The sequence below is a fragment of the Girardinichthys multiradiatus genome, chromosome 5 (genome assembly GCF_021462225.1).
Source record: "Girardinichthys multiradiatus isolate DD_20200921_A chromosome 5, DD_fGirMul_XY1, whole genome shotgun sequence".
NCBI lineage: Eukaryota > Metazoa > Chordata > Actinopteri > Cyprinodontiformes > Goodeidae > Girardinichthys > Girardinichthys multiradiatus.
The window spans coordinates 43,543,419-43,568,790 of record NC_061798.1 but is presented as its reverse complement, the minus strand read 5'-3'; the positions used below and the strand labels follow the sequence as shown (position 1 = coordinate 43,568,790).

The window sequence follows — 25,372 nt, the reverse complement described above, 5'->3', positions numbered from 1 at the left end:
TGAATTCTGATTTTTAAAAACACAACTTAGGGATTTTAAGCTTTGGTGTGAATCTGGTGTATTTGAGTGCTGAAATGTTTGTTTTCAAATGAGCTCTTGTTTCTCTTTCTTTTATGTCTTTCTGCTTTTTTAAACCCATTTTGTCAAACTTCACATGAAAACAACCAATTTGCTGTCTGTAGGGCTGACAGCGGCAATTGAGCTACTAATCTTGTGGTTGACAGATGAGCGCTATAGCAGCGGAGCTAAATTTGAGGATCTTGCTGCACAGTCAGGTCAGCCTTAATGCTTGCAGAAATCATAAAAGAGTCAGGATGTTGCAAACTTAGCTGAATAAGCAGAGACCCCTTACCCACCACCTACTTTACCTCTAGTTTAAATGGTTTAACTTCTGTTTTTTGTAGGTTGAGAGGAACTGATTAAAAAAGGAGACAGTGTTCCTTTGATTGAAAAGAAAAATGATGGGTATATTTTTCACCTAGTCCTCCTAATTCCAACACTCTTAGCTTTACATTCACCATAAAATGTTGCTTAGCTAACAGTCTGGCTGTAGAGTAAGCCACTGGAACACTACATTTTGTATGTAGGTCAGTAATAATCTTGAGAAAGCTGTGATTGCATGTAACTCCTCAAAAACATGCTGCCTGTTGAAAATAAAATTAACTTAAAGCTTGAAAAGTTAATTTAAAAAATATTCAAAACAATTAAGAGCATATGAGATCGACTTCCTTTATGGCTCAATTAGACTTGGGCCAGTTTGCTAACTTTTACTGACAATTCTTGCATTTTCTAAAACTTAACATATTGGTTATTAGATTCATTATGATGGTTTTAGTTTTATTTTGACGCTTAAATTAACGTAAATTAAAGAAATATAGAATAAGCATATAAAGTGAATTATTTAGTCCTAAACTAACCTTAGGTATTATATCTGTAGCTTAACTGTACTTTTAGTTTGACATTTTATTAATTTTAAATAATTTTCATTTCCTGTACCTTTTTATATATTTAGTTTTATTGATGTGAATTGTAAAATTTTACACCAGTTGTTAAAGTGTAAATTTAAGTTTAGTTGTATTTTAATTGTACGGTTAAATCTGTCATTTATTTATTTGTGACCTTAGTTTTTAATTTTGTGATCTATTTTTCTTAGAATGTTATATGTAACTGTCCCTAGAATGTTTATATCTACATTTTATCTACATTTTATATCTAATTGCATATCCATTGCTGTCTGTTTTTATCTTATGTAAAGTGCTTTGTGTTGCTGTACCTTTAGCAGCTTGACAGCTGTAGTTTTCAGTGTAGTTGAGTGTTGGGTGAGGCTCTCTTAGTTTCCACACAATGACTGGCCATGCTTTTTTCGAATAGAAATGCATCCAAACAGCCAAATATGTCATTTATTTGTTCAGTAGCCTTTTTTTCAGTCATCTTGGAGGCAGTGTACAGCAACAAGTGGGGAAAGGGCAGTGCTGCCTAACTTTGTACTCCATACAGCCGTAGAAGATTTCAGTGCGTTGTTGTGTCTCATTAAAAGCATTTCATTTTAAAACCATCCTTAAAAGCAGTAACCAAAGCTCAATGCAGGATAGCAATAAAATAATGCTTATCTTGATGAACCTGGGCAAGTCCCCATTCTTCAAAGTGCACCTGATTCATCCTGACACACCTTAAATCAGTCAACAATCCACAGATAAAGACTTAAAATTCCAGTGAGTAATTGTCTGTTCATTTACCTTTAGTCATTTAGAAAACTCTATATGTCTTAAAGCAGCTTGCAAATTTAGAAGAACATAAGTGCATGTTACACCAGGAAAACACCTCTTTTTCCATGTGTTAAACATAACAGGGATTTTTGCTGTCTGGGGAGCTGAGGTCCAGTTAATAAAAAGATCATGTAGCTACGAGTAAGTCCGGAAAAAATAAATAAAGGGCCATGTATATTCAGTAATTCTGAAGCAGATGCAGCTGTTTCAGTCGACAAACAATATAAACACATAAAAGAAATCAAGATTAAGAGCATATTTATATGAACTTGTCAACTCATAATTCTTCACCTTAAGCTCTGCTCACAGATCTCACTAGTAATGTTTTTGTTGACCTATTTCTAATTTGTATTGTTTAAAATGCTCAGTGATACTTTCCCCCCAGGATTTTGCTTTGTAATTGTTGTTTTTCCTTTGTTGTGTCATTCATATGCAGGAAAAGGGCAAACAAATGCAGAAGAACTTTACTCTGAAAATGTAATCAAAACTGTAGTGTCCTGGCTTGAAGTAAAATTATTGAGTGTACAGGGTGACCAGAGCAGAGTGTGTTCATTGTACATGGGAAGCAGATGTTGGCTGTATAATGCATGCAATGCCCTTTCTTCATGGATAAAATATGCATTGCCCTTTCACTTAAGCTGTTAGCAGCCTGTGCTGTGAAAGCACTCTTTGTGAAAGTAAACGAAACAATTTGATGGGTAATGACAAAGTTCTGTTCCATTTCCACATAAAATTGCCTTTTTGGCTTTGTCTTTATTTTCAAGCTCTCCATATAAGAGTAAATACATCCCTCAGAAAAGGCCAGTCAGTTCTTTTGCATAAGTTTGGGGTTGAAAACTGTGAACTGTTGCCCTCTGTCCCTCATCTTCCATTTGTCAGAGATAAATGTTGGGCTGCGAAGTGGCACATGATTCCAAAGAGTCTTTGCCTGAGTGGGGTTACTGTGGAGATGGGACCAGGAATGTGTGGTGGTACAGAGTTGATTGTAGGTTCCTAAATGAAAAACACACTTTCTCCAGTTAAAAGTATGTTGTGCTTTCAGTCCATTAAATCTTTTTAAAGAAACATAGATCTGCCTCGTGCACTGGATGTGCCTAATTACGTGTTAAGTTACTGCCATACTGAAATTCACCAGTGAACTTATTAATACATTAATTATTATATAATTGAAAGCATAACCTATTAAATTATAGGATATTACATACAATCCCTCCCTCCTCCATCTGTCATAAGTCACGGATTACTTTATAAGAGTTCCTAGATACTTTGGTCAACTAAAGAAAAATTGTAAATTTATATACATTTTACACACACCAACGGAATAGATGCATTAGAGTTAACAGTTTGATTTTGCTATTTCCGTGGGAGTACTTTTCTGCGACAAAAGATTTATTTATTTTAAGGCTTTTAACTCATCTTTACAAGAGGTGAAAATAAATGTTGGTAGTTGCTGTGCCTGGAATGTATCTAGGGTTTCGGAGGTTTGCTTTTAAATAATTTACATTCACTTTTACTGTTTTAACACTAAATACCAAAAAATATAATGAAAATTAAATTTGAAGGCCATTGTGCATTCCTAATGCAGATCTACTTCGATGATCTTCAGGTCTGTAAGTCATAACGTTGCCTAAATATCCTCAGGCTTTAGTTGAGACCAATATCCTGTTTAGTTTTTAGTTTGATTGGCTGATACACATTTTGACCAATTCCGCTTTTTTTCTAAGGACATAAAAGGAAAATATGTACTGCATGTTTTTATTCAGATTTTTTCTTATTAAACTCAGAATAATTCTATGACCAGCAGTTATTTAAAGCACAAGCTGTTGGTTAATGTATTATAGACCAAAAACGGTGGGACGTCTTAGTTTTGATGCATTTAATAAACATGATAGAATGTCCGACTTTTCAGTACTTGACCTGCCAGTGGTCAATTAGAGCCAGTCAATTAAAAAAATGTCTAATTGTCTAATCTCCCAGCTTATTAATAGGTGCATCTCTAAATTTATTTAACATATTTAGAATTCTTGCTTAAGTTTAAAGCATTAATCTGACTATCATGTCTAAAATTAACCAAACAACACCCTCTATTTGTTAAATATATAGAAAAAACTAAATATTTAAGAACTTGTGGTTTTGTCAATTATATGGTGAACTATTTTGTGGATGTATTTAAAGTATTGAGGCCTGTTATTGCTGTGGCGTTGGAAGGCAACCAGCAGACACTACAAACATGACATACAGTACAGTCTCAGCTGCACAGGTGACCATTAACAATATTGTCAAAAATATTTGTCAATTTCTCTGTAAATGGTTCCATAAAACTAGTATTTTTGTCTTGCTTTGCATTTTTCGGGATTATATGTGTTTTATATGCAGGATCCCTGCAGGAGATCTGTCGCTTGGTCTGTGGAGTGGTACCGGAACACAATGAATTATTCTTTTGAGAAATTATGCAGTTGTACTGCATCAGTGGAAAGGTTACAATACTAATAGAGATAGATTTTTATGGAGGAGCAAATCAATAAAGATCCAGTTGTGCTGTTGGAGACATCATTGTAGTGTTGTGAATGGAATAATGTTCAGGAAATACTGTGCAGAAATAAACTAAAATGTTCTCATTATTATCAGAGGAATGGGCAGGGAGATTCTCAGGGCTCTGAGGCATACAGTAAAGGCTGCTCTGAAATACAGCTGTGATTTTGTATTACTCAGAGGCTTTCTTCTTTTGAAGGGACCTTTGAACAGAGTTTTCATTAACAATGGAAGCTTTGTATTGTCAACTAAATCTCAAAAGCTATCTCAAGTGGAATTAAAGAGATTTTTTAATATGGACAGGAAAATCCATTTAGTCATTTTATTCTAGATGTCTAGCAATCCTGTTTTATCTTAGCTTACTCAAGTGTACAAACTAATAACTATTATGTTCTTTAGGCATTATATACTCCAGAATTTCCATGGCTGTTTATACCAGGAACCCGATACCTATTCTTGCCCCACCTAGTGTTTCAACCCCCTAAACTCACCACACTGAATACATTTATCAAAATAAAAACCATTGCTATAATCTAGCCGCTAACAGCCATTTTTGCAACAAGTGACGGTGCCTCGTCATGCATGAAGTGGAAATGGCTCACGGACTCAAAAGGGTGTAGTAGTTTGCCTGGTATGTTGAAGGAGATTTGAGAGACAAGGTTTTATCAGCTCTTTATCATCAAGATAATCTTTTAGACCAATCCCAATATTATGACCTCTCTGTGCCCTCCAAACGGACTAGAGGAATTTATGTGAGTCATGTTACTTACATAAATGCTGTTTCTGGTGGACTTATGTCCAGTGGTTCAGATTTGCTAGTATTATTAAAGCATTTGATCTGCTTAGTGTAGTTCTGCCATCATGGTGGCTTCCAGTATAAAGGCTAAAATACACTGTAATGTAATGTAACAACCTGTTGACTGAACATGTCACTGAACAGAAATTAGTTGGAATAAGCAAACTAGGTTTAATTTAGGGTGAATCCCAGTTTTCAGCAGCCACTTGGCAACACAGTTTCATCCGCTCAGCACGTTCGCAAACAGAATATGGATGTCCCAAATGTTCTTTTGTTCGGGAGGGAGAATGAAATGGGAGATTTTCTCTTGACCAAAAATATTTTACCATCACAACTGTTAAACAACCTAAGTTGATGGTTTCAGATGTGTTACGTTCGTTAACACTGTTGGTCTTCCTTAACAGGCACAGAAAATCCATGGTGTTTACTTATATCTTTTGAAGTATTCACCCACTTAACTAAAGACTAACATACACAATGAGGCCTAGATTACTTTCAGTAATATTCTGGGTTCTTTTGTTCCATGTCTCCATTTGTGGATCATTGTTCTCACTGTGGTTCACTGTAATTTAATAAGCCTTAGCTTGTGCATGGCTAGTGGAACTAAACCTTAAAATAGGTTTAATCACAGCTAATGTGCGATTTAACAAGGAGGCACATATATTTTCACATAGTGCCAGGTTAGTTTTGAAAGCTTCAACTCCCCTTCAAAAATGAAAGGATTATTTAAAACTGACATATTAAAATATGCTTAAAGAACTGAAATATTTAAGTTTTACAAAAAGGTTAAAAAAAAACAGAAAAAAATGTACGAGGGCAAATTGCTTTTTACTGCAAAGTAGATAACTAGTTAGATGGTAGAACTACTAATGACAATTGATGGCATATTAACATCAAATTAAGGAAATGGGGAAACTTAAAAACTTTAAAAATGCAATGAAATAGGATTTAGCCTTAGAGACAATCCCAGTTAGGATTGCTTTTGTCCCCAATACAACTATGCAACAAGGGTTGCATAAGGAAAACACAATTTAGTACAATTATTATTGAATCTTGCACATTTTCCTCACTGCTTTTGCATGTGAGAAAAATGCAATATTCACAATATTCCCATCACTCCCCTCGAGCTTTAGGATGTTAATAAGTAAGATTTAAATCAGATAAAAGTCCATCCAAGTGGCTAAATATATTAAGATTTATTATGTTGTGATTATGACGAACCTCTTAGAATATCAGTTTTTGTGTTGACAAGGCCTAATAATCAAATTAAATAAATGGTAAAATCTTTGCTTTAGATGATATTTTTTATGTTTTACGTCACAGAAAATTCTTGGAATATGCTTCAGGATTAAAAACCTTTACAGCAGAGATATCAGCTATGGATGTCTGGGAACTCGGGGGTGATGTGAAAATCAAGCGGCTGGGTAATAAGAAGCTAAGTTTAGGAGTCTTCTTATTACACTGGGCTCAACGAGGTAGAGGAATTTGAAACATTTTGCCAAGGCTTTAGAAGGGGGTGGGGGGGGGGGAGATACTGAGAAAGTTTATGCAAGCATGTGAGCTAGAGGCCTGAGAGGGCACAGGAATGTGGGGTAGAGGTGAGCAAAATTAACCGACGTAGCTCAAAGAAAACTCATTTACCTTTTTAAGCTGGAGAATGAGCAGTGAACTGTATTTTATTATTGCACTGAGCATGTACTACCTTTAGATTTGATTTTCTGACATTTAGTGAACTGTTTAAATCACTTTATTCAGAACAAATGTCAGTGCCTTAAAATAATAGACAGTTAAGTTTTTATTGAATAAACTGTAGATTATATAGACACACTCATGAAATACCTGCTGGTCCTGAGAGCTGAAAACTGCTGGCTGTCTGAGGTCACTGCCGCTGTGTTCAAGTAGCTTTGTAGAACAAAGCCGGAGGGAAAAGAAAAGAGTAAGAAAAAAAGCGGAAGGCGGTCTTGGCAGAGGCTTTTGCATGGCGTGTTTTTTTTTCTTGTGGCCTCAGGGCAGGTTTTGTTCTTGCGATACTCAGTAGGTTAGTATATGTGAAGGGTGTGACAAGTAAATTTTTCAGATTCATCTTTCATCTGCTTTGTTAGAAAGTTTGTTAGAAACGGTTCCCCCAGAAGCAGTGGCTGACAGATTTTCGTCTGTGCATTTTCTTGTTTACGGTAAACTTCATAATTTTTTTTACTGGTTTAAATAAGTAAGGACAAAGAAAAAACATAAGATTCTTAAAAAAATTTTTAAGTATTTGACAAAAGTCACCTCCTAATCCATTTGTTGCAAGTTTAGGATAAAGTTATTTTTTGTATTTTGACATATCCAAAGCAAAAACAGGACTCAGCTAGAAGTAGAATAATTGTTCAACACCAATGTCTGCCACTAAAAGCTCTGAGCTCAGAAGCATGAGCATCTACTTGGCAGACCATCGATGATTTGTATTTTCCTAGTTATACAGGTCCTTCTCAAAATATTAGCATATTGTGATAAAGTTCATTATTCTCCATAATGTGATGATGAAAATTTAACATTCATATATTTTAGATTCATTGCACACTAACTGAAATATTTCAGGTCTTTTATTGTCTTAATACGGATGATTTTGGCATACAGCTCATGAAAACCCAAAATTCCTATCTCACAAAATTAGCATATTTCATCCGACCAATAAAAGAAAAGTGTTTTTAATACAAAAAACGTCAACCTTCAAATAATCATGTACAGTTATGCACTCAATACTTGGTCGGAAATCCTTTTGCAGAAATGACTGCTTCAATGCGGCGTGGCATGGAGGCAATCAGCCTGTGGCACTGCTGAGGTCTTATGGAGGCCCAGGATGCTTCGATAGCGGCCTTTAGCTCATCCAGAGTGTTGGGTCTTGAGTCTCTCAACGTTCTCTTCACAATATCCCACAGATTCTCTATGGGGTTCAGGTCAGGAGAGTTGGCAGGCCAATTGAGCACAGTGATACCATGGTCAGTAAACCATTTACCAGTGGTTTTGGCACTGTGACCAGGTGCCAGGTTGTGCTGAAAAATGAAATCTTCATCTCCATAAAGCTTTTCAGCAGATGGAAGCATGAAGTGCTCCAAAATCTCCTGATAGCTAGCTGCATTGACCCTGCCCTTGATAAAACACAGTGGACCAACACCAGCAGCTGACACGGCACCCCAGACCATCACTGACTGTGGGTACTTGACACTGGACTTCTGGCATTTTGGCATTTCCTTCTCCCCAGTCTTCCTCCAGACTCTGGCACCTTGATTTCCGAATGACATGCAGAATTTGCTTTCATCCGAAAAAAGTACTTTGGACCACTGAGCAACAGTCCAGTGCTGCTTCTCTGTAGCCCAGGTCAGGCGCTTCTGCCGCTGTTTCTGGTTCAAAAGTGGCTTGACCTGGGGAATGCGGTACCTGTAGCCCATTTCCTGCACATGCCTGTGCACGGTGGCTCTGGATGTTTCTACTCCAGACTCAGTCCACTGCTTCTGCAGGTCCCCCAAGGTCTGGAATTGGCCCTTCTCCACAATCTTCCTCAGGGTCCGGTCACCTCTTCTCGTTGTGCAGCGTTTTCTGCCACACTTTTTCCTTCCCACAGACTTCCCACTGAGGTGCCTTGATACAGCACTCTGGGAACAGCCTATTTGTTCAGAAATTTCTTTCTGTGTCTTACCCTCTTGCTTGAGGGTGTCAATAGTGGCCTTCTGGACAGCAGTCAGGTCGGCAGTCTTACCCATGATTGGGGTTTTGAGTGATGAACCAGGCTGGGAGTTTTAAAGGCCTCAGGAATCTTTTGCAGGTGTTTAGAGTTAACTCATTGATTCAGATGATTAGGTTCATAGCTCGTTTAGAGACCCTTTTAATGATGTGCTAATTTTGTGAGATAGGGATTTTGGGTTTTCATGAGCTGCATGCCAAAATCATCTGTATTAAGACAATAAAAGACCTGAAATATTGCAGTTAGTGTGCAATGAATCTAAAATATATGAATGTTAAATTTTCATCATGACATTATGGAAAATAATGAACTTTATCACAATATGCTAATATTTTGAGAAGGACCTGTATTTTCTTCTGCAAATTCACATCTTCACATGATTAATTTCTCTGTTGCACCTTTTCTCTTCAAGCCAATCTTACCAACATATTAACTGCCTTTTCAATCTTGTGTTTGACTCTCTTCAATGTTCCGTCTTGATCCAACTACTGTCTAAATCCTGTCACACAATTATGAATCTGCCTTGAGTTTAAAGCTTTAAGTGAGGAACACCACAGCCTCACCTTTGTATACATTCATGCTAAACCAAGATTTAACAGATTTTTTTGGACATGTCAAAAAAAGTATGACATGAACGTTGCAACACACATTACATATACACTCATAGCAGTCACTGCTTTGGTATTTATGCAAGTTCTCCTCAAAGTTTTACACACATGTTGCAGCAATAACCCAATAACGTTCCTTAATCTAATGCTACGCTATTCAGTTGAACTCAAAGAACTTGGCTGCAAACCAATTTTGAGCTTGATCAGCTCTAACAGTTGACCAGCTTACCATTACTTCTAGTGTGGAAGCTGTTACTGTGCGAAGAAGACTCAGTGTCAGCTATATATTGTTAGTGAGATGTTTAAATTGAAGACGGGTCTGGATTCTCTTGGGAATAAAGCCATGTTCACTGAACTAATAGTATAGTTCTTAAAAAGAAATTTAAGTCAGAAATTGAGATCACCTACTAAACTCTGATCTGTGATTCATTCTCCTCAGCATGCTGAATACTTAAAGTGGCTTCAACATTAGGGCAGTCTAATGTATTTTCTCAAATCTAAGAATTGTTTCACTATTGAGGCACTTATTGTTTGTGTATAGATCATTGGCTGTGTTTGGTGTTCGTAGAAGTGGTTTAAATCCACGTTTAGCCACAATTCTGAGGTTTTAGAGGATACCACACATCTGTATTTACCTAAGGGAAGGTTGAGCAACGAACATAGAAAAAAATAAGTACACACCATCCCCCGTTTGTGGGGATGGGTAGGATGAGGTTAAACTTTCAGCTCAAGACGGTCAGGCGACCATTAAGTATGGGAAAATAAAAAAAAACAGAGTGACAATAGGATAAAGGTAACGCATTCTGTCTTTATGCAGGAGCATTACCTAAATTTTACAACATTCATCCCACATCATTCTTAATAAGTGTATTAAAAGATGTGGCAGGACAGAATGTTTCACCAAATGTGCTTAGTTTATTCACATTTAGACCCATGTAAAACCTGTTTTTGGAAATGCCAGCATTTATGACATGGTAAAAACCAAAGCGACAGCAGCTTATCTTCTAAAAGACTTTACTTTTTCTATAAAGGGTCTAGATCCATATATCAGGATGCAGAGTTAGTATTGTATGCTATAATTTACTATATTTATCTTCCAGGTTTCTAGATGTTTTTTTGTTTTTTTTTTGGTTTTTATAGTGGATGGATGTTTATTTAATTTTAAAAGTAATATTTTTATTAAATCAGACTGAGTTTGAAAGCTCATAAAAGTGTTCATGAAATGTATCCACTACATGAGCTCTCTCACCTCTAAGAAAACTTTGTGTACAAAGTCCTCTCATTTGCATGCTGGTCATACCGGGGGTGGTTGTTGTTGCCAAGGGGCTCTTAGCATTATAGCACTTTTTGGAGCTGACTGCTTTTGCCTGGCTTCATTTCTTTTTACATCGCTTACTTTAAGTTATGATGACCCAAAACCAAAAGCAACAAAGATAAAATAAAGCAGTGGTATAGATTAAATTGGCCTTATTGCCCTCATGAGAAAAGTGTCAGAGTTGTGACATGTCATGTGGAGTATATCTCTTTAAAAATATCCATTACCCAAGGCTAAAGGTTTGTGTGCATCACATTTCATTTTCGTAAGTTGGAGTGAGCAAACAAAGGGTGGAGCAGAGCCGAGATACTTTGTAAGCTATCGGAAAAGTGTTTTTATGGTCTTCTACAGGCTTCTTATCTAAGCCACCGGTGACTGTAGAGGTCCTAATGGATACAAGTCAGTAACTGAAACTGAAAAACACTCATATCTGCTAATAATACTCCATAGCAGGATTCTTTTTAGTAGCTTGAGATAACAGCACACTCAAATATAGGCATTCATTTCTTTGGCAATTCATGATGGTTATTCAAGTGATATGACTAACAAAGGCATTTACAGGATCACTAACAACAGGGGTTCCATTGTCTTGCAAAAATAATAGATTTTTATTATGCCCTTCATAATTGTACTTCACGTGTTTGTTGAAAAGTGGAGCCTTTCAACGGGAATGTTATCTGGATAATAAATGCTGTAATAATATTGATAGCTGTTCAGCCATTTAAGAGCTTCGCCTTTTGTTCTGCTTAATTCAAGGACACAAAATAAAAGTTTATCAGTTTAGCCTCAGCATAGTTTTACGCCGACTCAGGAAACGCTCAAAATCATATCATAGTAATTAATGCTGATTGATTCAACTGTTTGGGCCAGTTGACACTTATTAAACATGACAGGAAATTACTGCATATCTTACTGAAAATAATTGTGTGCGCCTCCTGCTGGTGGGTGTTATTTATTTAAGTCAAATAAGCACATTTCTTCACAGCGAACAAAGAATAAGTAGGTTATGGAAAATTACTTTGAATTGTCGGTTGTCAAACTTGTTGTCCGAGGTGGGTATAATCTGATGCATCATTGGCACAAAATGTCTCTTGGTGTACAGATCCTTTTTGTACTTGGAAACTTTGGGTACCCATGCACATTGCACATTTCTCTTCATAGACAAGTATGTTGATGAATTATGGGGATAAATCATAACAAACATGTTCAAATCTTGCATAAATTTTTATTTTATTCTAGATTATTTCCTGGGGATTTTATATTAAACTCTGTTTCCGTTAATTGTTATTCTGATCCCTGCTTGGGCCAGTTAACTTTCATGAAATATGGCAAATTGTAACCTCATATAATACAGAACATATGGCCTCCTATCGGTAGATATTACCTGCTGGAGTAAAAGAAACAAGTTTCTGTTTCGTAGAGTATTACCAAACGTCCCAAATGCTGGTATGAGCTGACACATTGGTAAACAAAAAATATTTAATTGAAAAGTAAAAAACGAAAAAACATCAACTGGAAAAGTACCAACGAGCGAAGAGGTGAAATGACCAACACTCCATTTAGATTGGTTTTGTTAAGATATTGACTTTTTGACATTATGCCTTACTGGAAGACAAATTTGTTTTATTTTTTTTGTTTTTCCTTAGTTCAGAATGATCCCAGTCTTTAGATATTTTTGTTTTTAGTGTTCCTCTATTGAACATAAGGTAGTAGAAGGATGTTGTGCAGAAGTAATTGCTTTTGTCATCTCCGTGGTGATCACTCTCCAATACGCAGTCATGGCGATTTAACATATCTTCTTTGGTGTTTTGTATTCAGATTATTTAGTAAATTGTGTCTGTTTTACAGTAGATAAAAACTATGAACTATGATCTTGTTTGTATTTCACAAGTATTGCAGTAAATGATGTTGGAATATAGAAGGATAAATTACAGTCACTAAAAACTCAACAACCCAAAATTAAGAATATTTCTCTTTTTTATGAGAGCTCAGCTTTTCTTCTGTTTTACTTTGCTGCTGTTTAGGGATCATTGCAAAAAAAATAAAAATTAGATGTGTATGAATTTGTCAATATGGTCAGAATCACTGCAATTTTATATTCTCTAACAGCAGAAACAGATTTTGAGAAATGTCCTTGGTCTTTTCTACACCTACTCACACTTATCTGTTCCCATGCTGGTATGTTCCTGCTGAGCACCTGATGAGTGCTTGCTTAAGTGGAGCTGGAAGAAGATAAAAAGCACAAAAGCAAAGCAAATTCACTGATGTGAACTTTGCTTTTAGCTTTTCTAAAGGAAAGATCAACAAGCCACTTTCCTACTGCTGGTCACATTCAAACAATCTCCCGTTGATTGAGAGTCAGTGGCAGCTATAAGATCAATAATGTATGGTATCCATCCAGGACATATCTGTCCAGTTCTGTGCCATATACGGTTCTTTCATGTTGCAGGAGCTCCTCATTCAGCAGTGCATTCAGCCATTGTCATCTCATACTATTCGTATACCGTATGTGTGTTTGAAAGCTCTTTTGTTTGCTCAGCTGAAGATTAGAGCCTCTGCATAGTAGAGTAATGTAAACAGGAGAGCAATGACTGGTAGTTGTTTACGTACCACCTTGACATGTTTCAGGAAAGGGTCCGAACAAATCCACCTTCTTGTTCAGAACTCACTGATTTTTACTTATTGCTAGAAAAGACTTAAGAGATCTGTGATACTAATATGATGCAAACTTTAAAAGTCATTCATTCTTTGTTATTTTTATGTCTTAGGTGTTATTCGAACACAAGAACTGCTGGATCATGAGACGACCCCTCACTACTGGCTAACAGTCTATGCAGTGGATCGTGGCGTGGTGCCCCTCTCGGCTTTCGTTGAGGTCTACATTGAAGTCCAGGATGTCAACGACAATGCACCGCAAACGTCCGAACCCGTGTACTACCCCTCTGTCATGGAGAACTCCCCGAAAGATGTGTCAATCATCCAGATCAACGCAGCTGATCCTGATTCGAAGGCCAGTGATAAACTCAGCTACAGGATCACCAGTGGGAATCCGCAGGGCTTCTTTGCCATCAACACCAAGACGGGTAAGACAGCTGTTAGCCTAAGCAATATACAGTCTCACTTTCAGGTTGCAGACTCATAACCATATTATTATGGAAGCAGACTGTTCCCAAGAATCCATGTCCATATGGGTTGATTTATTAATAACTATGTGGTCTTAGTTTGCTAAGGTTATGCTTTTCTCATCCAAACAAATCAACATCTTTAAAGGCGATGAATGCCTTGGACATAAAGAGCTCTTTGCAATGTATGAAATGGATCACAATGGCAAGCGACAAGCATCAAGCTGCAAGTTGCTCTGCTTTTAAAACTGTGCGCAGTATGAACACTGTGTTTTCACCCACAACAACAGTGGGCTGAGCCTTTGGGTTTTTTTTCACTCTAACACTCTTAAGTGCGTTCTCACATGGTTCTCTGGAAGTGATGTCATGATTAATATTTCATTGAGTCCTTTTAAAGCAGATCATTCTGGTTGTGTTTAGTGGTAGAGCAGGAAAGGGTGCTTTTGATGACTGGAAAGTAAAGCTTCATGTAAAGACAGAGGTTTCCTATTTTCTTATACATCCTTCCTAAAGGTAAGGAGCAGATTTGAAATGTATTAAGAATATTGGGTTGTTTAGAGTAGGTTAATCTTTCTGCCTAGCCTACTGTAGCATTGATATGCTACGTTAAACTACATGAAATAAATCAAGTGTCATAATGTCTCAAAAAACCAAACTGAATTATGAATTAATAATTGGGCTCAAAAGAAGAAGTTATTTCTATATTTTTTGAAATCTTTAGGAAAACAGATCAACATAGATAATTAACTACTAAAGTAAAGATTATAGAACCAACAGCCAAAAATTAAGTTAATTATAAATCAACTGACTGCTTCCTACTGATTCAATTAAAAGGATAATAATTGTTAGGAGAGCAAGCAAACTATAGAAATCAAAGCTGACCTGAAGAACCTAAAAGTTATCAGTCTCTCAAAAAAACTAAAGGTTACAGGTAAGGCCATAATTATTCATACCCCTGGCAGATTTAGGTTTAAGATACCAGTGCAAACATGCAAAAAGCTGGTCACATTTTTCTATTAATTATTGACAAGGGTATAAATAATTTTAAATATAGCTTTTTTTAAAAATAAAATGTAAATGAAAACGTATTTTGTTAATCCTCCCTTTATATAGTTTTATATAAACTCATTTTAAATCTAAATTGGCCAGTGGTGATTAAGTTTTAGTTTAAATGTGTTTAAAGTTAGTTTTTGATATGATCCTGTGTTTTAACCATGCTTTCATCAAAGAGGGGGAGATGAAAAAAGGAAAAAAAAAAAACAAGGGATGCAAAGGAAGCGACAGCAAAATATTAGGTAAGATTGGAAGGTCAGAAAAACATGAATTAATTTCACAAACTAGCTTATTATTGTGAGAGAGCCTTTTCAAAGGCTAAACTAGGGGCTGGTTTTTGGTTGAATCGAGCATGGCCAGCCGAAGTTGGCAAGAGAGCAAGGGACTGTCTAGGGAAAGGTTAAAATGAAGAGTTGACAGTTGTGTGCTGCTGCCTCATGAACGGCTCTGTCACTTCTTTGAATGCAGCTGATCAGGAGGCCGGGGGGTTGTAGAGCGGCAGTTGCTCCAGTTTGTCCGCGCTAATGTGTGTGGTCTTGTTCTCAAGGTAATCTCATCAACAAACTGGAGTTATTTTTGTTGGAAGTGGCTGTGGGAATTTTCTGACCAAATAAGGATTCTTTATTTAAGTTACCTCCCAAACGAGGCTTGCGGCAATTCAGCACTCTCCCTGATGGCTAGAAAAAGAGAAATGATAGAGGAATAAAGAAAAATAATACTTTTCAGTTTGCACATATGGTTTGTGCTCTGTTTGCATGCATGAAAAGCTCAGCTTAGACGAGATAAGAGGTCTTGGTAATAATACATGTATATATCTGCTAAGAAAGGATTCATAAATGACTTTTGAAGACGTTTATATTGGTTTTTCTCTTTATATGAGCAGTCAACCCCAAATAAAATAAGACCATGGTATGAACATTTATGGCCTTATATCTACCCACAAAAATAACATTTGAAATTATCCTAAAAATGTCCTGTTTATTACTTTGTACTTACAGATTTTCATACACTATTACTTATAACAGTTGGATTAAGGTCCCTACCCCACATATAGATTTCAAATTATATAATGAAGCCCATGCTCACGTCCATCATGAGTAAAATCTCATAACAGCAACATTTTAACATCTACTAAATTTTTTATAACTGTCAGTGGAGCTAATTGAACAAAGAAAAAAGGAGCATCACATAGAAGCAGAAGGATAACGCCCATTCATGCATGTCAAAGCTTGTTAAAATTTTTATTAGTGGGATACTCGTGGTGCTTACATCAAGTTTAGCGAACACGGGTTTGTACAGAGGAAGCTTCATTGAATCACGGCTCTTTCTTTTAGATTTATTTATTTATTTTTTATGTCTGCTGCATTGAGCTATGAGTGGAGCAAGAGAAAAGAGAGGAAACAGAAGGTGCTGAAAAACTAAAGAAGGCAGTAAAAAGTACAAAATATACTTCATAATAGCAATTTAATTATAGAGCTTCTTCCCATTTTTGTCACTTTACAAAAAAATATATTTTTGGGGGGATTTTATGTTATCGACCATAATTCACGCTAGTGAAGAAGAAGGAAAAGTATTAATTGTTTTCCTGGGGGGTTTTTTTGTCCTGATAAGTGTGCTGTGCATTTGCATTCGGACCCCTCTCTCATAACCTTCTCTCATAGCCCTAAATAAAATTCAGTACGACAATTCGGCTTTAGTTATCTAATTAGTAAATGCCACCGGCCTTTGTGTAATCTAATCTCTGCTCTGTAAAGCCTCAGAGGTTTGCTAGTTAACATTATTGATGAATTGTTCTCAGGAGTTACCATTAATGTTTTAAAAGACTAAGGAACACAGTAGGCAGGTCAGGGATAAAGTTATAGAAAAGTGTAAAGCAGAGTTAGGTTATAAAACAACATCTCCAGATTTGAACCCTGTGCACCTTTCAGTGCATCATCTGGACATAGAAAGAGTGTAGCTCAACTGCAAACTGACCATCGTCCTGTGGATTTCCTTCTCCCACAAAACATTAATTACAAATATTCTTTTATTTATTTAAATCTGCGGTATAAAACAGCTTAAAAATAGTCCAACACCTTCCCACATCATAAACTCCATGCGACGATCTCACCGCATATTACGCGTTTTTGAAAAGGTTTAAATTTACTACATCCAAGTATCTGTAATTACATGTTCTAAATTTGCATTGAAGGCACAGGCACTGTCTTGGCACATCTACAAAGGGGTGGGAAAAAGGAAAAGACGTTAAGGCCTGTGTTTTTGTGCGGGTAATGAAACTTCATAGGTCTGCGTTCCAAGCTAAACAGATCTATCATGGGCTATGGTCTTTTACTGCCTGCTCAGCCTCCACATGTATACAGCGCAAGGACTTCTCTTCACGCTTTGGGTGGTGCTGGTCGACTTCTTCTTTTTATTTTTCACACAGATTCACTCTGGTTTACTCAAGCCTTCAATAAAACTATTTCTGACAAGCTCCCTAAATGTATTTTGTCATCTAAGTGCAAGGCCAGGTCTCCTGTCTTGCAGGACATTTTTGCAGCCCCATCATTGGAAAATGCAGAACAAACGTCTTGATGTAACCTTGTTCCTAAAATAATCGTAAATGGGTGAGGAAACCAGGCATTGCAACAAAGAGAGATTATCCCTGTCAGCTGCATATGAATTAGTTTTTCTATGTCGGTTCCAGATAGTTGAATTTGAATGATACTGCGCTTGTCTGACATTTAAAAGAAGAACCAGTGCTGAGTTGTCTTGTAGCTCACATCTTTACCCTCTCACAGATGTGACCATAGTTGTTTCAGGCTTGTTAGCCTTGATTTGATACCTAAAGCAAAGTGAATTTTCTGAATAAAGACAGAGCGGCATGTTGTCTATAGATCAGAGCAGGATCTGAGACAAATAAATTGATTTGTGTCTCAATGATAGTGGCTGTATGGACGAATAATCAAAGAATGATTATTACATTTTGAGTAAAATTAGAATATAGAACATGTTTATACATCCAACACTTTCAGATTGCCAGCCCACCACCTAGTTTTATTTTCTCTTCATGCAGAGATGTCAGCACTCTGAGCTTCCAGGGTTGTTCAGGCAGGTTTTCCACCTTTTTTCTGTGGGAGAGTGAGCAGTGATCATTACCAGCTGAATCATTTCCTGCCTCCTCTGAAATGCCTCTCTGCTCTGCAACAGACTTTGACCAAAGGTTTTGTGCCAGAGCACATATGTGTTAAAATGAAGCACCCGAGCAGAACAAGCAGTCAGAATCACAGACACACACATAAACACACACAACAGGAAGTTTACTATACCTGAGCTAAGGAGGGAATGCTGGTGCAAAGATTTTTACGATAGCTGTCTTATCTCAGTAAATGCTCATTATTATACTTCCTGTTGTGTACAACCTGCATGTGTAGCATTTTGCCTTTTTGTACCTACCTACCATAAGTGCCCCAGTATTGACTAAAAGTCTTATTGACTTTTCCAAATAGATTATCATTAATTTAGGACGTGCAGACACAGGACATTTGTAATTGGATCCAGTAAACTTCACCTTAGAATAAAGGCTTATCTGTTGTTAGAATGCGGTGTAGTTTCAGCTGATAAGAGCTCGCATCTGATCAGATGGCTGTCTATACATAGTTGTTATTGCCTTTAAATGGCGTCTTTCATTCCAGTTGTCGCACAAAATGAAAGACAAATACTTCCAGGTGCATTCTGTTGTAAATTAACAGTTCATGGTCTCTTTTTTAAGAACTCATTGTTATTGTCTTAAAGGGAATTATGTTGACAATGCTTCTGCAGCAGCATTCATACTGCAATAAAGTGCAGGAAACAGCCAGTTGGGTTCGCAGCCACAAGTCATTCCCTTCTTATTCCACTCGTTTGAACTTTTTTCAATTCAATTCAATTCAGTTTTAGTTATATAGCGCCAATTCACAACACATGTTGTCTCAAGGCACTTCACAGCAGTCAGGTAACCATTGAACAGTGCAGTCAGATTCAGTTATTTATTCAAATTGGATAAAAAGTTTTTCTATCTAAGGAAACCCAGCAGATTGCATCCAGTCAGTGACTTGCAGCATTCACTCCTCCCGGATGAGCATGTAGAGACAGTGGACAGTCACTGGCGTTGACTTTGCAGCAATCCCTCATACTGAGCATGCATGTAGCAACAGTGGAGAGGAAAAACTCCCTTTTAACAGGAAGAAACCTCCAGCACATATAATTAGTTACAGTAAAAGCTCAGTCAATTTCCATGTCTAGGAGATAGAAAGGGTTAAACACTAAAAGACAGGGCTATGTGGATCATCGGTAGAGGGTGAGCATTAAGTTGTTGCCAGCAGAAGCTCGGACGATTCCCCTCTCCAGAATGGTGTCACAGGTAGACACAGGGTCAGTCCAGGTGTAGCTTCTAGGAAGAGAAAAGAGAAAACAAGGTTAAAAGCTGAAATAACAGCAAATAATGCAAAATTGGAGAGTAGTGTGAGAATGTAGCGAAGAGGGTGAAAGTGGTCGTTATGTCCTCCAGCAGCCTAAGCCTATAGCAGCATAACTACACAGATTGTTTCAGTTCAGATTATTTAATTAAACGGCACTTATTTACAACAATGTCGTCTCAAGGCACCCCACAAAGGGTCCCACTTATGGTCATTGTTATACTAAAAACAACAAGGATTGGGATACCTCTCTCTGTCAGACTGATCGCAACCATCGGAAAAGAGAAGGGGTCATACAGGTAGCAGAAATGGTTTGCACCTCAACCATAACTGAGCCGGTTTAGGCTAAACCTGACTCCCCCTTACTCCAACCAACAGGGAGGGAAGAAGGCTCCCTCCCTGATGAACTAAGCCACTCTAACTATAAGCTTTATCAAAAAGGAAAGTTTTAAGCCTAGCCTTAAAAGTAGACAGGGTGTCTGCCCCACGGACTAAAACTGGGAGCTGGTTCCACAGGAGAGGAGCCTGATAACTAAAGGATCTGCCTCCCATTCTACTTCTAGAGACTCTAGAAACCACCAGTAAACCTGCAGTCTGAGAACGAAGTGCTCTGTTAGGAACATATGGAACAATCAGATCTCTGATGTATGATGGAGCTAGATCATTAAGGGCTTTATATGTGAGGAGGAGAATTTTAAATTCTATTCTGGATTTAACAGGGAGCCAATGAAGGGAAGCTAAAATAGGAGAAATATGATCTCTCTTTTTAATTGTCATCAGAACTCTTGCTGCAGCATTTTGAATCAGCTGAAGGCTTTTAACTGCATTTTGTGGACATCTTGATAGTAACAAATTACAATAGTCCAGCCTTGAAGTAACAAATGCATGGACTAGTTTTTCAGCGTCACTCCTGGATAGGATATTTCTAATTTTGGCAATATTCCGGAGATGAAAGAAGGAAATCCTAGAAACCTGTTTAATATGGGATTTAAATTACATGTCCTGGTCAAAAATAACACCAAGGTTTTTCACTTTATCATCAGAGGTCAATTTAATGCCATCCAGGTTAAGTAATTGACTAAGCAGTTGATGTTTTAAAGACTCCGGTCCAAAGACGACAACTTCTGTCTTGTCTGAATTTAGAAGCAAAAAATTTAACGTCATCCAAGTTTTTATATCTTCAAGACATGCTTGTAGTCTATCTAACTGGTTGGGCTCATCAGGATTTATGGATAAGTAAAGCTGAGTATCATCAGCGTAACAGTGAAAATTTATCCCATGCTGCCTGATAATTTGACCTATTGGAAGCATATACAGGGATTGGACAATGAAACTGAAACACCTGTCATTTTAGTGTGGGAGGTTTCATGGCTAAACTGGACCAGCCTGGTAGCCAGCCTTCATTGATTGCACATTGCACCAGTAAGAGCAGAGTGTGAAGGTTCAATTAGCAGGGTAAGAGCACAGTTTTGCTCAAAATATTGAAATTCACACAACATTATGGGTGACATACCAGAGTTCAAAAGGGGATAAATTGTTGGTGCACATCTTGCTGGTGCATCTGTGACCAAGACAGCAAGTCTTTGTGATGTATCAAGAGCCACGGTATCCAGGGTAATGTCAGCTTACCACCAAGAAGGACGAACCACATCCAACAGGATTAACTGTGGATGCAAGAGGAAGCTGTCTGAAAGGGATGTCCGGGTGCTAACCCGGATTGTATCCAAAAAACATAAAGCCACGGCTGCCCAAATCACGGCAGAATTAAATGTGCACCTCAACTCTCCTGTTTCCACCAGAACTGTCCGTCGGGAGCTCCACATGGTCAATATACACGGCCGGGCTGCTATAGTCAAACCTTTGGTCACTCATGCCAATGCCAAACATCAGTTTCAATGGTGCAAGGAGCACAAATCTTGGGCTGTGGACAATGTGAAACATGTATTGTTCTCTGATGAGTCCACCTTTACTGTTTTCCCCACATCTGGGAGAGTTACGGTGTGGAGAAGCCCCAAAGAAGCGTACCACCCAGACTGTTGCATGCCCAGAGTGAAGCATGGGGGTGGATCAGTGATGGTTTGGGCTGCCATATCATGGCATTCCCTTGACCCAATACTTGTGCTAAATGGGCGCGTCACTGCCAAGGACTACCGAACCATTCTTGAGGACCGTGTGCATCCAATGGTTCGAACATTGTATCCTGAAGGCGGTGCCGTGTATCAGGATGACAATGCACCAATACACACAGCAAGACTGCTGAAACATTGGTTTGATGAACATGAAAATGAAGTTGAACATCTCCCATGGCCTGCACAGTCACCAGATCTAAATATTATTGAGCCACTTTGGGGTGTTTTGGAGGAGCGAGTCAGGAAACGTTTTCCTCCACCAGTATCACGTAGTGACCTGGCCACTATCCTGCAAGAAGAATGGCTTAAAATCCCTCTGACCACTGTGCAGGACTTGTATATGTCATTCCCAAGACGAATTGACGCTGTATTGGCCGCAAAAGGAGGCCCTACACCATACTAATAAATTATTGTGGTCTAAAACCAGGTGTTTCAGTTTCATTGTCCAACCCCTGTATATAGTAAAGAGAATTGGCCCAAGTACTGAACCCTGTGGTACTCCACAATTAACCCTGGAGTTTAAAGATGATTTATCATTTACATGAACAAACTGGAATCATTCAGACAGATAAGATTTAAACCAGCCAACTTAAAAGCCTGTGGTACATATCCACTTACTAAAGATAGATTAATCATATCTAAAATGGGGCTGGTAATCAGAGGGAACACTTCCTTAAATAATTTGGTTGGGATTGGGTCTAACATACAATTTTTTATTCATGCTTTTATTAATGCTTTTACTGTTTAAGAGAGAAAACACACAAATTTGCCTCTTTTCCGCACAGCTCCACCGCACTCGGCCTCTTTCCACTCAACGCCAAACCCGTTTTGTATCCGTTGACAAAGTGACGGCTGGAGTTATGAAGCATGAAGCCCCACCTCCAGCTGTCAGCGTTGTGCGCTGTGACGCTGTTAACCCTTACTGTCTTCTGATTCGGTGTGAGCCTACCAAACATGAGATAGGTTTCAAGTACAAACATGGAAAGTAAAATACAAAAATCACCGTTGCACATCATGTCCTCCAACAGTGATTTGGATCCAGGGCCACGGCTTTGGATTTGACCTGCTTGGGTTATTGGGGTCCTTAATTCTTTTGTTGTCACTTTGTAAGTTTAGTCTTTGAGCCTTTTCCGGCACTGTGGAGTGCAGTAAAATGCAAGGCTTGTCATTCTCTGCACTACCTCGGCAAACACCTTCTCATGCTGCTGACATACTGCTGACCACGTCCATGGCCAATCAGTGAACAGCAGTCCTTTTACATCACATTTCAGCACTGGTCAGCCCCAATGGGACCTGCTGTTGAGGGGGGACCAAGAAAGCCAGGCCAGAAAAGCCAGTAATGGAAATGGTCGCAAAAGTGGAGTGGAGCCGGTCAAAGTAGAGCTCAATAAAAAGGGGATATTCTGGTATTATCATTGGTTTACCGAAGCAATGACCACTTTGGTAAACCAAAAGGGAAAGACCGAGGACCACTTCCTTTACCACTGAGCCACGTGGTCCCCATGGTGTTTTTGAGTTAATTTGTAATTTCACTTAACAAAGAGCTTCTTGTTGAACATCAAAGGCATTACACTTCATTTTCGCAAAAGGTCAATAAGTCTCATTACTAAGTTTTTGGTTTGTACTACATGTTTCACTTGCCTATTATAACCCTATACTTCCCTTGGCGTGGCTGCATTTCCAAATTTTAGCAACTGGCACAATTCATGTGGCTAGCATTAAGGCAGGTGTTCAGAGAACCTAGATGTCGGAGATTCCCAAATATACATGCCAGTACTTCCAGTTTCAGTATGTTCTGTAACAGAAGTTGGAAGCTCAAAAGGATCAAACAGAGCAAACTATGTTTAGGCTTCCTGTTATCTGCTGAATTTCTTGCTCTGTCAAGTCAAATGAAGCATTGACATCTGTCAACATGTCCTGGAGAAATACCCCAAGCTGAAAATTGCTTGATTCTGATCACGAGCTGATTTTACTGTGCATCTCAGGTATGACCCTAACTAGCATTTGGGTACTTGAGCCCACTTTATAGACCCATGCAGTTCTAGGTAGAATTAATTAATTGCTGACAAATAGGTTATTATTGGATTTTAAAATGTAATAGCAGCTAATCTGGTCACCCAGCACAACCTTTGGCAAATGCTACTGGCTTTTCAATTTGAAACTGGAACACAGTAAAGTTGGCGGAAAGTAATTCTTAAGTCTTAGTGCTGACTTCCAAGGCAAACGGAACACAGCTATAATTCAGTCATAATGTAAACAGCCTCTTTCACAATTTTTTATTCATTTTCTTAGAACCCTAATGTATTTATGAATGAATATATGGCCTTTCTTGATGTCATTATTAATCAGTGTTTCTGAAGAAGGCATTTGTTTGACAACATGCAAAGCATTGCACTCCCCTTCAATAAGTGTTTAGTGTGTGATGTCTGGATGCATTTAATAAAAAGAAAAAGCTCCTACTACTACCCCTACAGTTTGGATTGGCATTTGGGTTTGTATTAGTATATCACTGACTGATCTGTGTGCCACATGAAACTGTGTGCAGCTCTTAACATTGCTAATCATAGTGACAGTGTGCCAGGAGCGAAGCACACCAACAGTCTTCAGGATGCCTAAATTCCCTCCAGGTCTCCATTTGAACACTAGCTGTAGTGCTGAAGGACATGGTTGAGTGTGCCACTGTGCCTTCATTGTTGTTTTACTCCCCATCTCAAACCAGCATGGCTGTAATTACTGTGGGCCTAGCTCAGCCCACGTTTGTGTGAATATGTGTGTGTTCTTCTTTGGTCAGCTCTGGCTCTAAAACCAGTTATTATACGGTTCTTTAACATTTAGGTAGTGGTAGAAAGGTATGCACCTTTACTGACTTGAACTGAAACTAAAGTGCCAACAGAGTCTTGAGAGTCTCTGGTGACTGTCTGGCTTTGCTGGATAAATAACATCTTGGAGAGTTTAGTTTTGAACAATTATCTGAAAGCAAAAGCAGTAGCTTAATATTACAGATCCCACAGTAATACATTTAGGAGCCAGCTGGGAGCATATCAACAAAAATGCAACAACAGCCAATCAAAGTATCAAGCCAGAACACAGCATGGTTCAAAATAGCCGCAAAATCAGGCTTCCATTTCCGATTCAACTGAGAACATGACAGGGTGAATGTAAAGAGTGGAAAACAACCCTCTACTCCACAAAAAGATTTCTATGCAAGTTTAAAGTGTTTTTTGTTTTTGTTTGTTCGGCGGCTCAAAGCACATTATTTTCTTACAAAATGTTCCACATATCCTAGTGAACCAGAATAATCTAAAAAGAAAAGCTCTCTTCATTTTTCTCTTACAACTTATTATGTTTTTTTTTATTTTTTTATCTTCCTTTAATTTTTACTAAAGTAGTCTTACCCAGTCTGGTTTATCTGCCTTAACTTAGTTCAAAATCAGTTTCTGATTCAAATTTCTTTGTTGTGTTCTTTGTTGTGTTCATGTCCATTAGGCTTGGTCAGTGAACAGCAACCTTAGTCCTCTTTAAACAGGATCCAAGCTTCACAATTCTATTTAAGTTGTAAAATGTTTCACCCAAAACTATTCACTTTTTGTTGAGCTACAGTAAAGAAAAAATGTCAAAATTTAGTTTCAGATAGAAGCCGCTTCTGTTGGCCTAACAGTGTCAGAGAACAAAAACAAAGCGTATCATTCTTTGAGCGGGGGGAGTATTTCAGCTGTTTATTCTGTAAGGTTGTCGTTAAAACCTCACCAAACAGGGAGAGCATCAGGGCAGTGTAAGAAACATCGGTGAATAAACCAAAAGATGGAATTTTATTCCAAAATGTTACAAAAACTGCCTAAATGCTTATATGTATACAATACGTGCAGCTCACCATGCCAAGACGAAATAGGA

The 25,372-nt window shown here is 38.0% G+C and overlaps 1 protein-coding gene across 8 annotated transcripts in view; it reads left to right on the top strand.

Moving 5' to 3' along the window:
- fat1a (FAT atypical cadherin 1a) overlaps positions 1-25,372 on the top strand; it is a 112,059-nt gene that overhangs the window by 10,409 nt on the left and 76,278 nt on the right. For all 8 annotated transcript variants that reach the window (XR_007038166.1, XR_007038167.1, XM_047364570.1 and 5 more), the window contains exon 3: positions 13,510-13,824. Coding sequence is in view for 6 of the 8 variants with exons in the window: in XM_047364570.1 (XP_047220526.1) it covers positions 13,510-13,824 (315 nt within the window). In the remaining 2 variants the exon portion in view is untranslated. The remainder of the gene's footprint in view (positions 1-13,509; positions 13,825-25,372) is intronic.